Genomic DNA, 14,813 nt, shown 5'->3' on the forward strand with positions numbered 1-14,813 from the left:
GATATCAAGGGTCAGAATGTTCTACTCACTGAGAACGCCGAGGTCAAACTGGGTATGTGCTAGGAACAAAAGTGAACCCATTTTAACTGGAAGACATTGTGAATCTTTGCATGCATGAGTGCTAGTGTGTGCTAGTGTGTGTGCTTGTGTGTGAGAGAGTGTGTGTGTTCTCTGGACTTGTTCAGCTAATGCACACAGAGCATTGTCCCTGTTTGAGAAATCAAACCCAAAATGCTGTTAAGGCTCCCTAGCGTGACCCTAGCAAATGTGGCCTGGAGTTTTGGGTTCTTTGTGGCCTAGTTCCTTGCTCAAGACACTCAATTTAACATCCACCATTTAACAATTAGAACACAGCTTTGGATCCCCTCCAGGCAATCTCTTATGCTAATCAAGCCTTGACATGGTTGTCAGCATATTTCACCACAGGGCTGTCAACACTGTGCGTGTGTGCGTGCGTGCGTGCGTGCGTGCGTGCGTGCGTGCGTGTGTGTGTGAATGGGAAAGAGAGAGTGTAGAAAATAGAAAGGGTGATTGTACTAAGATCTTCCTTCCCCCCTCATGTACAGGACATCGTGACTGCATGGCCCTATGGCACTGCACTGAAACATAAGCTGAAAAGTAAAGTACAGAGGGTCACCAGGATGGCCTTAAAAATGATGTAGTCTATGATTTGGTTTGATGAACTGTTAGTGTGACAGCAGTATGTGTGTGTGTGTGTGAGATCAGAAACACACCCCCTCAATCTAAGCCCTCACTCTGGTGTCCCCGTCCCCGTCCCCCCCCCCCAGTGGACTTTGGGGTGAGTGCTCAGCTGGACCGTACCGTGGGCAGGAGAAACACATTCATCGGTACTCCTTACTGGATGGCCCCCGAGGTCATCGCCTGTGACGAGAACCCGGACTCCACGTATGACTACAGGGTAAGTGCACACTTTTACAGGATTAGGACATCATGTCGGATAGGATACCGTTTCAGTACTACCTCAGTTTGTTTGTGTGTTTTGGTGTGTTGATGTATTTATGTTTGTGTGGTGGTTTTGTTTTCTTTCCTGCAGAGTGATATCTGGTCCCTTGGGATCACAGCCATAGAAATGGCAGAAGGAGCACCTCGTAAGTGCAACACATACACTGCACACACACACACACACACTCACTCTCACTCTCTCTCTCTCTCTCTCTCTCTCTCTCTCTCTCTCTCTCTCTCTCAGACATATTGATTTTTTAAGATGGTCTTACCCTAGAACGTTTGATTCCTTGAGCTTAGCATTTGGCTGTTTGTTGATCTAAACGGTGTTATGTGGTGGTGTTGGTGGTTTAAATGGCGATAGGTCACTCAAAGGGCTTGGCCTGAGATAAATTGTGATGGCTATTGATCTGCGGCTCAGAGGCCGTCCTTGGCATCAGGCTACATTGCTGCGGTAGATCATTCTCTCAATAGGCTTTAGAAGCTGACGCTCATTAAAATTGCACTCGCAACACAACAGTACTTAATTCATAAGTTCATTTAACTCTGTGCTCTGTCTGCAATATTTATTCATTATTGTGGTATTGGTTTTTTTTGATTAGTGTAATTACTTTAATTACTTGAATTATTCATAGCAATAATTAAAATGATATAAGGCGTATAGGTATGTAAATATATAACGAGTAGTATGATGTCTGATATTAGATTAACATGTAAACACTGTGCGTCATGGCAATATTATATGAACAGATAAGTAATATTACGTCATATGAATAACTGGCTGTCTCTTCCTCTGTTGCTGCGTCGTGTCACTTCCTCTGTTGCTGCGTCGTGTCACTTCCTGGGCTGCAGCTCTGTGTGACATGCATCCCATGCGGGCCCTCTTCCTCATCCCCAGGAACCCTCCGCCCAAACTCAAGTCAAAGAAATGGTGAGCTCTCTCCCTCTCCCTCTCTCTCTCCCTCTCCCTCTCTCTCTCTCTCTCTCTCTCTCTCTCTCTCTCTCTCTCTCCCTCTCCCTCTCCCTCTCCCTCTCCCTCTCCCTCTCTCTCTCTCCCCTCAGTTCTGCTTCTCCTCGAATACTTGTGCTTTATTTTGGGCCCAGAGCTATTTTTCGCCCAGTATCTCTCCTCCTTCCTCTGTCTCTTCAGAACTCTTCCCCCCCCACCCTGCTCTCCTTCCCTTCCACCTCCTTTTGATTCCCCATGTGCTCCCTTGCCCTCCTACCCCTTCTCTCCCTCCTCCTCCTCTCCTCTCCTCTCCTCTCCTCTCCTCTCCTCTCCTCTCCCTCCCCCCTATCCCTCACACTGTAGCCCTGCTGTGTATTTGGGGATGGGTTGATTACAGGGTTTTTTAAGCCCTGGGAGAGTATCCCTGCCTTGGTGGCAGTTGTGGGGGGATCCAGAGGAAAGTGGTCACCACAGTCATTTCCCCGCAGGCTTGCAGTGCTCGCTCTCGCTCTCGCTCGGACGACACGCAGCCCCGGAGAACATCAGAAGGGGCTGAAGCCGGAGCGAGCAGCTGTGTGTCTGGCCGCCCCAGTCCCGCTGGCTTATTTTAGTTTGGCATTATGTAATAGAAGGGCCCTGGCTTTGTGGTCAGGCACGGTGTATTTTTTGCACATCTCCGTCTTTTTCTTTCTTTTTTCTCTCTGTCTCTGTGCCTCTTGTTTCCCTTCATCCACACCTCAGTTTGTGAGTTTAATTTTTTTCTGGTTTTTGTTTACTTTGCCAAATGGCTCTGTGAGCCACAGCAGCCTGGGCGGTGTTTGTATTCTGAGAGGCGGAGAGAGAGAGAGAGAGGAAGGGAGGGAGAGAGAGATATTTCAGTGGAGTCAGCAGCCAGGCGTCCCCTCTCTGCTCTAGTCACCACCCAGTGCCTGCAACAACTGTGCATTCCACAGGCACAGCAGCGAGAGAGAGAGGGAGAAGGAGAGAGCGAGAGAGAGGGAGAGAGAGAGAGCGTAATAGAGGTCTGAACACTGAACGGACGCAGTGTTCTGTTTCACGTGCAGCCCGCCTGGCACGGACGGCTCTGTGTGTGTGTATGTGTGGGCAGCTCCGCAGGGGCAGGGCAGGGCAGAGGAGAGGAGAGGAGCGACCGCTGGAAGAGAAGCCATTAGCCATACTTTGAAGCCGGTAGAGTCAGGCTAGGGTGAAGAGCATTAGCATGGCACAGGCAAGAAAGACACAGGGGCAAGAATACATTACATGGAATAAAAACAACAACTACAAAGTTAGATCAGGTTGGCCCAGAAGCCATGGCCTGACAACTCCTTGTTCCTGCCCTCAGCCCAGTTTGGTGTTCCTCTGTCACAATCAGGACACTCCTAGGAAGCCTGTCTAATAGCCCAGGGTTGTCTACATTAGACAAGCTTTGTTTACAGAAGTTACAAGAGAACAACATCCATACAGGCTTCAGTAAACGCCTTCAAGCCTAAAGCTAATCTTTTGAATATTTCAAGTTTTGTTGACAGGAGTTAGAAGAGACACAAAATCCACACAGGCTTCAGCCAATGCATCCAAGCCTAAAGCTGGGCTAAGTTCATGTTTGTTGGCTAGCTGGCTCCTTCCTAAATCCATTACCCAGACTGTGGATGTGTCCCTGTCATGAGGGGTCCGTGTCAGCGCTCTGAGTGTAATTCAGAGCATCTTGTCTTAGGTGTAAACAACACATGCACATACCAGCACACTCACCAGCGACGTGACCTGTGACCTCATGGCTTGAGGTGACTGGGGTCCACTCAAGTCGTGCTGAGTTCTCCAGGCGGACATTTTCTGCTTTCTGTTTCCAAATAGACCTAAATGAGACCTCAAAACATCTTACAACCCAAATGGCCTGACAAGAATGGTTCTAAAAATAAATAAAAAAAACTGCTGAAAAGAATCGTTTTTACCGTTTAAAGTGATACCAACATGTTCACACAATTGCAGCTTTGGGATCAATTACACGGTTTGCCCTTTGTGGTCGCGTCCAGAGATTCAAACTGAAACACTGCTGTGCTGTCCATCATCATATTCTCTCTTTCTCTCTCTCTGTCCACCCCGCCCCTGTGTGCTCAGGTCCAAAAAGTTCATCGACTTCATCGAGGGTTGCCTGGTGAAGACGTACACCAGCCGGCCGTCCACCGAGCAGCTGCTCAAGCACTCCTTCATCCGCGACCAGCCCACCGAGCGGCAGGTGCGCATCCAGCTCAAGGACCACATCGACCGCACCCGCAAGAAGCGCAGCGATAAAGGTGAGTCTCCGGCGGCGGTGCCGCTCCGATCCGGTCTGTGTTTTCCCCCACGGCTAGGGAGGGTCTGCCAGGGTGGCTGGGTGTGTGTGGGGCCGTCGAACTTGATATGTGTTATGCACTTGGTGTTCATTAACTGTGACTGTACCTTTTTGATGTCTAAATGTCTAAAGTTAAAAAGTGTGGAACAAGTAATGACCCGTCTCCTAAATGTTCTTTCTTTTTTCTGTCTCTACCCTTTACTTCTCTCTCTCTCTCTCTCTCTCTCTCTCTCTCTCTCTCTCTCTCTCAGAGGAGACTGAGTATGAGTATAGTGGCAGTGATGACGAGGATGAGAACCGCGGGGATGACCGAGAGTCCAGGTAACCAGAAGAGAGACACTAACGCACTTACTGAAGGATCACTGCTCTTAATCCCACTCTCTTAACGCTCAACCCATGCAGCAGCGTCTCAGCAGCTTCCACTGATCTGATGCGATGAGAAAGGTGTCATTTAACCACCACTGGCACTGGCACTGGTGCTGGTTCTACAGGTTGGACTGCCCCCGCCCCCCCCGTGGGCCTGGTACCTGCTATGACAGACCTGCCGACACATGCCCGGGCCTGTTGTTTGGCGTGCGGGCGTGCGGGCGTCCTTTCTCACGATGCGAGTGTGCTCTCTGTGTTTGTGCTTCAGGCCTTTTTGTTTTCTGTCTCCTGTGCATCGTTTTGGCCTTGTCCGTTTGACGACCTTGCCGTCTTCGAAAGAGCAAAAGAGAAAACATTCTTGTGTCTACTCATTATCCCCAATGCCTTGTTTTTCTGTTGTCTGTGTGTCTATTGCTAACAATTCTTTCTCTTTCTCTCTCTTCTCGTCTGTCCTCCCCCGTGCGTCCCGTGCGTGTGCGCGGCTCAGCTCCATCCTGAACGTGCCGGGGGAGTCGACCCTGCGGCGGGACTTCCTGCGGCTGCAGCAGGAGAACAAGGAGCGCTCGGAGGCCCTGAAGCGCCAGCAGGCCCAGCTGGCCGCGCAGCGCCGCGACCCGGAGGAGCACAAGCGCCAGCTGCTGCACGACCGCCAGAAACGCATCGAGGAGCAGAAGGAGCAGAGACGCCGCCTTGAGGAGGTAGGGCGCGTGGCCTCCCCTCACCCCCCCACCCACCCCCCACAAACCCCCTCACCCCTAACACCACCACCGCTGCTGCTGCTGCTGCTGCCACTGTCGCCATGACGACAACAACAACAACAACAACAACAGCAGCAGTAGCAGTGATGGCGGAATTGATAGCCAAGCAATTGTCAGTCCCATGGTCAGTATGGTCTGTCCTCTTATTGACAATGTCCAAATCTGCCAGTCAGTATTACATTCAAAACAAAAGTCACTTCCTCTTGAAGTTCATCTTAATTTCTGGTATGTATGGATCGAGTGTGCCACACTGAAGTTCCACACATTCACAGTTTTTGAGTCCCACGTATGTGGATCAGATCTCTCCATTGTATTTTTTTAGCAGTTACTTAAACAGTCAAAAGAAAAACAGGAATAATACCAAGAAAAAGTTCCTCAATCTTCTCGTTTTATTTTGTGCATCTTACAAGTGTTTTCAATATGTTGCAAGGACTAAAACCATGCAAACAAATGCTCTGACATGCCTGAACTCTATAAGCAAGATACATACTTGTACTTCTCAAAAGTGCAATAGGCAACACTGAAAAATACACACCCTAAAAAACCATAAGCATGGTTGTTCTCGGGGAAAAAAGTGAAACTAAACCACAACATTAGATGAATTGACTTGTGAAAACATATAAATGACCAACGCCTTTTGCAGACACTTTCCGCCCACTATGGTTAAAAATACCTGCTGCTGTCGCCAATATATGAACCCCTTTGCTCAAGAGTAGAGTAGAGTTGTGTAGGTGTCCGCTAGTGTGGCCATATGCATTTTACTGCCCCGATCCCTGAGTGTACCTTTTTGATTCCACTTTCATAAGAGCTCAGATGTGAGTGAACAGGAGGGAGGGAGGGAGGGAGGGAGGGAGGGTGAGGCGGAGGTTGATGACACAGCTAAAAGAAAGTCTACTGCCTTCAGAATGGACCGACACTGTTCTTGTTCTCCTCTTCACTGTTCTTTTAGCAGCATCCAGTAAACAGTGGCTTGGCAGCGCTGCTCATCCCTCACCGTGAGCTGTGTTTCTGTTCGAATGAAGTTTGCCAAGTGTTGCTGCATCTTAAGATGAAAGGCTGTTTTCTGAATCAGTCATTCATCAGCCTATTCCTGTCAATAAATGGTGTGCACAGATCCGAATTGATTGTGTATGTCATTTAAAGGGGGGGAGAACATTTCTCTCTTCCCTGGAAGATGGCTGAGCATTAATCGGCGACAACAAAAGCGGAGACGCGCGTCCGTAATGTAATAAGCATCATTAGCCAGTTATGTTTATCTCCTGCCTTTTGTGCAACACAGTGGAGAGCGAAAAGAAGGTCTCTCAGAGGACAGTTGTCCTAATGGGAAGGGGGGGGGTCTGTTGGTGGAGTCTTTTTCAAAGGCAGCGCTCACACCCGGCACTAATTAAATTAATTGCATTGAAAATGGGCCTTGCAACCACACAGGAACATGGTGAAACACGCCATTGGAACCTCACAGGAACATGGTGAAACACACCCTTAGAACCACACAGGAACATGGTGAAACACGCCATTGGAACCTCACAGGAACATGGTGAAACACACCCTTAGAACCACACAGGAACATGGTGAAACACACCCTTAGAACCACACAGGAACATGGTGAAACACACCCTTAGAATCACACAGGAACATGGTGAAACACGCCATTGGAACCACACAGGAACATGGTGAAACACGCCATTGGAACTGTCATGGACAGAAAGTTCCGGCTAGCCAGAAGTTCCGGATGACGCAACAGAGACATTCTGATCAGCTGTTTTGTTTTTGCACGTGAATTATATAGAATCTTCATGTCACACCGAACATTACTAGGGATTTACGGCGAGAAATACGATCAAATAACTTAATATCACCGATTCTGTTTATTTAAAGCTCGCTTTGGACGTCTGGAACTTCATTTGGATCGCGGACTTCCCCGCTAAAGACTAGTTTGACTGTGAACACAAAGCTATCGCAGTTGTTCTTAAACTTTATGTCGGGGCACCGCACAACAAAATATAGACTGACAGGACATTATAGGGCGACAATTCAGTTTCACTTTGAATGACGAGACATTTGTTTTTATTTTAAACTCTGATGTAGAATATGCCTACTGTATAGAAAAGATTCGGTTTAGACACGGTTTTTCAGTTGTCACGATCTTTCACACCAGCGAACACGGACGCAGACACTTACCTATTGTGCAGATGTGAAACTCCTCCCGTCTTTACAGAAATGCTAACAAAGGTCTAATCTACTTCTCTAAACGTGTTTGGAAAACTCGTTGCAACTATTTCACACCACCCAATGTTTTATTGTTTATGCAATTGCGAAAGACAGAACATACAGGAACATAATATTTTATACAGGATACAATGTTTTGCAGGTGCAGAAATTAAGTTACACGATAGTAAATATCACAATACATTTACCCAATGTCATTTGGCCATTTCAATGGAACGTTTTTCCATCATTAAATCCCATGATGAAGAAAGAGTTCCTGGCTGCACTCTTCAGATGTCACTTTGACTTGTTTTATGGTGTGTGCACCACCATTATTTGACATCATAATTTAACTAAAATATGTTTTACCAATTGAAAACTCTTAAGCATACATAGGTAAGCAACACTTAACCAGCACTTGATAGTAATAACTATTTAATAATGTATTTCCCCAAACAACTCACAATTACATTATCGCTGTTAAGGCCAAGGGCAACCCTAAGCGTAAAAGGAGGGCAGAGGCTTTTGGAATGCAATCACAAAATGATTGATTTATTAAATAATTAAAGTTGATCACAAAGTGATCAGTAGTTGTAATGTGTGGAATGTGCTGTGTCCATGTCGAATGTTCCAGAGTCATGAAAAGGGACTCGGGTCACAGGAGCAGCTCCTTGGCGCCGGTGTAGTCGATCAGCTGTTAAGTGACAGTCCCGCCCACGAACACACCTGAAACCTAGGCTTAGGGGAGCAGACACAGAGAAAGGCAGCGAGTAACAGAGAAGGCCTGATGACTATCACAAAAACAGTAGATGTGCACTCAGCTACATGGATGTGGCATGTTGTTTTTAAGGCCTGTTTTAGTAGAAAGCCCTCTCACCAACGTCAAGGTACAGGCCATAGAGAGGGTTTTTTTTTTTTTTTTAAATGAAAAACAGAAAATCTAATAATGCATTAATGAACATTTTAGCAACACCACCCTAATTCCTCCTATATGTAGTGAAGTGCTGTCTGGAAGGCCAGGTGTGTGGGTTAGTGTTAATGATGTTATAATTAACACGTAAAACTATTTAAACAATTTAAATGAGGCAATAACTAATAATTAAACCTATTCTAATGATTCATACTAGAGCTAAATCTTCTGTTTTTCATTTGTTTTTCAATAAATAATAATCAGATCAAAAAAATCAGATCAACTTTAACTGATTAGCCTTTGTATGCACGATTGCTGAACCCCCTGATCCTCACTGACTTCCATGACCAGTTAGAGACACATTTATTCTGTGTCTCAGACCTGTTAACATGGGAATCACTAGTGAAAAACAAGAAACTCCGCCACCGTCACAAAGCCCATCTGGTTTGCTTAGGGCAAACCAATTAGCAGTGAACAACAAACATGAACAAAGGAACACTGAGAACAACAAACCTGAATTGATTGCAATAAATAAACAAGGAAAACGATTGAAACAACAATTATAAATAACAGAACAATTATCTAACTTTGATCACTGTACACTTTTTACATATAAACAGATGACTGTAAGGAGAGATGCAGTCCTGATGGAAGACCTCACCACATCTTCCACAGGCTACCACTGCATCCTTACCTCTCCGCACAGTCCGCCTGCAGTAGCAGTGCACCTCCACCTCCATGAAGTAAACAGGAATAGCAGAGGCACTCTTCCTCGTGCTGGGGAATGGTGCTAACTGGCCAGCCTGTAAAGAGGAACAGAGATGAGTCCGCATGTGGTCTTGATGGTACTGTACCATGCAAGGATCCTCACCTCTGCAGAGAGTAAGACTGTTTGCAATGGCAAACAGTCCACAATCTGCAACCCCCTTCTGTCCCTGGACGTCTGGCCACTGTAGACGAACTGTCTTCCCTGCAAACTGTAGAATGGCAGTTACTTGGGCAGCAAAGTCATCTGTGCAAGTACGATGAAGGGAATCAAAGATACTTACTTCTCCTACCTTGCAGCCGACATTACTTACCACAACCCAGTGATTCCCACAAATATTCATTATTTGTACAAATCCCTGGGTTGGTGCTGGGAGAGGTGTCAGTAGGGCCAGGGAGGTGGTGGAGAGGAGGCCTCCGACATGAGGGTATTGGACCCTCAAGAGTGCCATGGCATGATCGATGGCACGGTCGTCCAACCAAGACTGGGGCTGGAGCAGCATCGCCCTGATGTTGTCCACCCTGTCACTCAGTGACGCCAGAACAGGTTTGCCTGACTGGACACCCGAGATGATAACATCACTGTCCTGAGAAACACACAAAACAGTAACTGGCTAATGAATATGAGAATAACAATAGCAATATTATCCAGCAGTTAAGTCTGGCCGAACCAGACTATTTTTACATGTCTGTTTGTGATATTACCTCCAGCCTGTAGTCCTCTGTCACAGAGCCGGGTAGACCATAAGACTGTCCGGTCTCTTCTTGTGGGGACAGTGTGCCAGGAGGTACAGTGCATGTCACCTGAAAGAGAAACATGCATGTTAAGAGTACTGTTTGTTACATGCCGCTGTTGTGAAGTCACAGTTTGGTTCATTTTTAGAATGACGAGCTGGTAATTACTAAAGCAATATGGCACATGTGATTGTGAGGGTTGGTAATGGATATTCCCACGGGTGTTGTCCGGCGCTGGTGACAACTAACATGGAAATATCCATTACCAACCCTCACAATCACATATGCTCCAATGTGAATTTCAACTAACCTCACGGGTGTCGCTCCCCGACATAGAGCTGTCAGAGGAAACCTCTACAGTCTCCTCAATGGGGTGGCCTGTCTGGGACCCTGGCAAAAGAGAAAAGGCTTGAACTTTTATTCTCTCTGACTACTGTGCACACATAAATGACAACTTTGGAAATGCACCAGAGCAAGTAAGAAAAGATGTTTAGGCATAGCAGACTAACGTAAGTATGAGTATAAGTATAACAGTAGAGCACATACTGATACGAACTGGCTTCACTGAAGCGTAGGGTGTCCTGGAAGTCAGAGGGATTCCATCCATGGTCTCCAGCTCCACAAAATTGTCCTCCACCTTCACCACCCTTGAAAAATATGTGAAATTAGTGCCAACTCACGTCATATTAACTTATACTTCTCACGTGCAGCTTCAGAGCATTCTTTTTTATGGGGTTGCATATGTTGTATAAGTTAATGTGCCTCAAACCACCACACTACGTCAGAAACCACTAAAAACGAGACATGTCTACTTACTTGTACTTGTTTGGCCAAGTAGGCTTCATTGTCATGCCTGGCCTCCCGCGCTTCCGCTCATCCTTCTTCAACACCACCATCCCTGGCCTGATAGGATACCTCTTGGTCCCCTTCTTAATCCTCTTCCCGTAGGTATTTCTCTGTCTCTGCTGGGCCCTCTCCAGGTTGGCATGCACCTGGTTATGTAACAAAGCAATTTTGTGCACAACCGACCTTTGTTAACATTGTCCACACGCTACAGGTGTTAACTCGCTAAATATTTACTTACCTTTTCAAAAACCTCGGCATCTTTCCTGTGTCGCTCCTCGACATAGGCCTCGACGTCCGCCTCATCTGGACTGTCGACATCCTCCTCCTCCGGAGAGTCTCCTCCAGTGACCTAATGTATCATGTAATGCAATGTCACATAACATGACAGAACATCGTAGTCTATAATATTTGTATGCTACATTCAAAAAGTTTCAGGTGAATTGAATTACCTCACAAAAGAGTCGTGGCTCACGGCCATACATCAGGCGGAAAGGCGAGAACCTAGAAGAAGACTGAACACAAGAGTTGTGGGCAAAAACAATTTCTTTTAATTGATCTTCCCACCTCTCCTGAAGTCCGTCGAGGGTCTTCCCAATCGAAATTTTGAGAGTTTGGTTTGTCCTCTCATCCAATCCTGTTTGTCGAAGTGATAACAATAACCAAAATAAACATTTTTCTTTACCACAAATGACAATTGCACCCAACAGTGTGATAATGCTATTCCACATACCATTAGTTTGCGGGTGGTAGGCGGAGGACATGCGGTGCTTGACCCCACACCTCCTGAACATGTCCGTGTTCACCTTATTCAGAGAACAGAAAAGAGTTAATACCAAATGGAAATCATGAGTAACAGACAGCATTATGTTGTTAGTTTCACCGTGCTGAAAATGTTAACGAATGGTGAAACAACCTCATTCCAGAACTCCCTTCCTCTGTCGGTCAAGATGACCTCCGGGGCACCATGTTTCAGGAAGATATCCATCATAGCCTTAACAAAAGCAACAAAATGTAAAGATACATTCCAGTTTAGGCAGCATGATACTGGATGACACGACGTTCGAATATGGAAAGCTAATGACTGTTACACCTCATAGTGCATTAACTTTTGATATTCAAACGTTGTGAATTCCATTATCACACTTATTCAACCAAGCAGTGGTATAAGAAATCACTACATCACCATAATTCACAAAATATCCATCATAGCCTTACCTCCGCAGTCAACACGGCTGCCTTCCTCTTGATGGGAATAGCCTCTACCCACTTGGTGAAATAGTCAGTCGCTGTGAGGCAATAGGTGTTTTTCCCCTTTCTTGACGCCTTCATGGGTCCGATGAGATCAACACCTGCAAGTAATTGTTTCAGAGAAAGAGACACAAAGGCAAAAAAAGGCTGTTTTTGCAGCTATACTATCAAAGGTTTTTAAATAACAGTGAATGTTACACAGAGATGTTTAGTCTACCAATCATGTGCCAGGGAGCAACTGGCTTGATGGGCCTCATCTCCGGGGCCTCCGTCTTCACCCTCTCAAAGCGTTGGCACCGCATGCAGGTCTGAATCTGAAAGACATTGGTCATTAAGTGTTGGAATGACTTATCCTGCTGCAATTAATAGTGTGTGCCTCCTTTTTTTACCCAGTTGTCCACATCCTCCCTGATGTTCTGCCAATAAAAGCGCTGCCGGATCTTGGCCTCCATGCGCGCTCGCCCAAAGTGGCCTGCGTGTGCCTCTTCGAGGATGGGAGTCTTAAAAAAATCAAGGCAGATTTTTTTTTGTCACATACCCAGTCTACAATTCCTTAAGTAGCCCTCCCATTCAAAATGAACAACTAGTACATTTGGGCATGTGTCATTGAAGGAAAACTGCACACACCCTATAGAATCTATTAAAACATATTGAGGGGATAACCTTTAAAGATGTGTTGAGAGAAGTCCCACCCTCCTTTCACTTTGTTGTCCAAGACTATAGGTAAATCAAGTGTATGACTGATATATATAGGCCTCTACTATTAGGGCTTGGAGGGCTTGACTTATCTTAACTCATGTTAAATGACATCTCAAGGGTGTATGTTTTTAGGAAATATATAGTTTTGGTGGTTTTACCTTCAATGACACAGACACAGAAAAACACACACACTGTGGCTACAGTCTTTCAGTTTTGGGAAACAGACTAAACTGTTATGTTGCCTCTATGTTTTAACTATATGTAACCATTCACAGGCACACACACACAGAGAGCAACAAGGAAACACTTGTAGCTCGTTCTATCACTTCAGCTAGTCTGGTTTATTACAAACGAGAATTTATACATGATACAGGTGCCACTTAGTGTTCACCATCAACGAAGCAACATTCATCTTCGTAAATAACTCTAACCTTCTCCTCTTCCGTCATCACCACTCTCCTCAGACAGGACTCATCGCCTTGGTGGTACAACGCATCACCTGTAAATGAAAACAAATTGTTTCCCAACGTGTCCGTAAAATAAATCGACATCAATGTCCTACTGCCTGTCCAAACTACTTCATAACATAATTTCTTTTTCTTTAAGAAGTCAAGCTTACTGGCCGTTCTCGTCGACCAAATAGTCCGGTAGCACTAGTGCCATTTCAAACACTTTGCTAGCACTGAGCTAGGGCTCTATCAGTTAGCTGAACTCTACTCTTGACACTCTGAGGTAAATTTAGCTAGGTGCTACTGATAACTAGCGGTGGGGAATCGCTACATGCCTTCTCAACTTGTAAAACACAGCAATTAAATATAACTGCGGATGTTTTGATATACTTTGTGATGTTTTCTTACTAGCCGAGCAGTTCAAATGCATATTAAAAGTAATTGAAGTAGTGCTAAACAATGTTCAAAGACAGCTAGCTTTAACCATCTCTGCTCTGGATCTTCCCGAAGTAATAACAATTAACCTTTCTGTTCATAACAACCTTTAAGAACCACGTCGGTATTTCATGTAAAAATGTAAGCTAACAATCAAGTACTAAAGACGAACGATTACTTCTGACACAAGCAGCTAATTGCTGGCCTACCTTGGACACAGTAGGCTTTTGCAGCTTTTCTAATAGCTCTTTTGGCGGACTCTTCCGTCCCTGGTTTGTACTTGTCCTTGCTACCTACAAGATAAAATAAAATATTATCAAACGATACCATTTTCACAAAGTAGGCAAATAGGATAATGAAGATTAGAATGTAATAAAGAAATGTAATTGAAATTGAATGCTGTCGCTGTCGCTGTCGCTGTCTCTGTCCGCTTGTGGGTTCCTGAGGTGTTCCTGAGGTAAATGACAGCTTCTCGCGACTCCTATATGTCAACCGCGAGCTCATAGCAACCATCATAGCAACGACGCCAAGATTCTTTGATAAACAGCTGATCGGAACGTCTGTTGCGTCATCCGGAACTTCTCGCTAGCCGGAACTTTCTGTCCATGACAGCACCACACAGGAACATGGTGAAACATGCCATTGGAACCACACAGGAACATGGTGAAACATGCCATTGGCACCACACAGGAACATGGTGAAACATGCCATTGGCACCACACAGGAACATGGTGAAACACGCCATTGGCACCCTCGTAGGCAGGAGAACGGGGCTCTGCGGGCCGGAGTCTCTCGGAGCAATATGGATTTAATCTACTGGATGTGCCCTGGTCCCAGAGGAAAGACAGTGAAGCGGTTGTCGAAGTGTGACGCACATGAGGCCAGAGTTGGGATGTATGACTATAAGGCCAGAGTTGGGATGTATGACTGTTTGAACGGTGGAACCGAGGGCTGAGCTGAATAATGGAAATACAAATCCTGTTAATGTTTTGAGTGAATTACGAAAAAAAGGGAGCAGGAAAAAATTGCAGTGTTGCAGTCCAGTGACTCACAATTTCCCCTCTTCTCTTCTCCCCCCCCCCCCCCCCCCTTTCTGTCTTTTACCCAATCCACACTTGAAAATGTTAGATGGTTTTAGCAGCATCAAGGCATGTATTTG

General features: G+C 45.7%; 2 protein-coding genes across 10 annotated transcripts in view; one reads left to right on the forward strand and one right to left on the reverse strand.

The window, feature by feature from the left end:
- mink1 (misshapen-like kinase 1) overlaps positions 1 to 14,813 on the forward strand; it is a 38,630-nt gene that overhangs the window by 10,171 nt on the left and 13,646 nt on the right. For all 7 annotated transcript variants that reach the window (XM_042708575.1, XM_042708577.1, XM_031572511.1 and 4 more), the window contains 7 exons: positions 1 to 52; positions 789 to 919; positions 1,055 to 1,109; positions 1,816 to 1,894; positions 4,025 to 4,200; positions 4,490 to 4,559; positions 5,092 to 5,302. The exon at positions 1 to 52 is cut by the window's left edge and continues 39 nt beyond it. In XM_042708575.1, coding sequence (XP_042564509.1) covers positions 1 to 52; positions 789 to 919; positions 1,055 to 1,109; positions 1,816 to 1,894; positions 4,025 to 4,200; positions 4,490 to 4,559; positions 5,092 to 5,302 — 774 coding nt within the window. The remainder of the gene's footprint in view (positions 53 to 788; positions 920 to 1,054; positions 1,110 to 1,815; positions 1,895 to 4,024; positions 4,201 to 4,489; positions 4,560 to 5,091; positions 5,303 to 14,813) is intronic.
- LOC105891525 lies at positions 8,096 to 14,253 on the reverse strand. 3 transcript variants are annotated; one of them, XM_042708580.1, is made up of 15 exons: positions 13,864 to 14,253; positions 13,202 to 13,269; positions 12,461 to 12,571; positions 12,289 to 12,385; positions 12,039 to 12,172; positions 11,737 to 11,814; positions 11,554 to 11,626; positions 11,273 to 11,457; positions 11,062 to 11,172; positions 10,794 to 10,969; positions 10,524 to 10,624; positions 10,288 to 10,367; positions 9,948 to 10,046; positions 9,527 to 9,829; positions 8,096 to 9,454 (listed from the first exon to the last, which is right to left on the reverse strand). In XM_042708580.1, the coding sequence occupies exons 1-15, from the start codon at positions 14,168 to 14,170 to the stop codon at positions 9,056 to 9,058; spliced, it is 2,322 nt and encodes a 773-aa protein (XP_042564514.1). In that variant the 5' UTR covers positions 14,171 to 14,253; the 3' UTR covers positions 8,096 to 9,055. The 3 variants fall into 3 exon arrangements, with proteins under 3 accessions (XP_042564514.1, XP_031428373.1, XP_042564515.1); XM_031572513.2 differs by having other exon boundaries at positions 8,096 to 9,829; XM_042708581.1 differs by lacking the exon at positions 13,202 to 13,269 and having other exon boundaries at positions 8,096 to 9,829.

Source organism: Clupea harengus, chromosome 8 (genome assembly GCF_900700415.2).
Source record: "Clupea harengus chromosome 8, Ch_v2.0.2, whole genome shotgun sequence".
NCBI classification, from domain to species: domain Eukaryota; kingdom Metazoa; phylum Chordata; class Actinopteri; order Clupeiformes; family Clupeidae; genus Clupea; species Clupea harengus.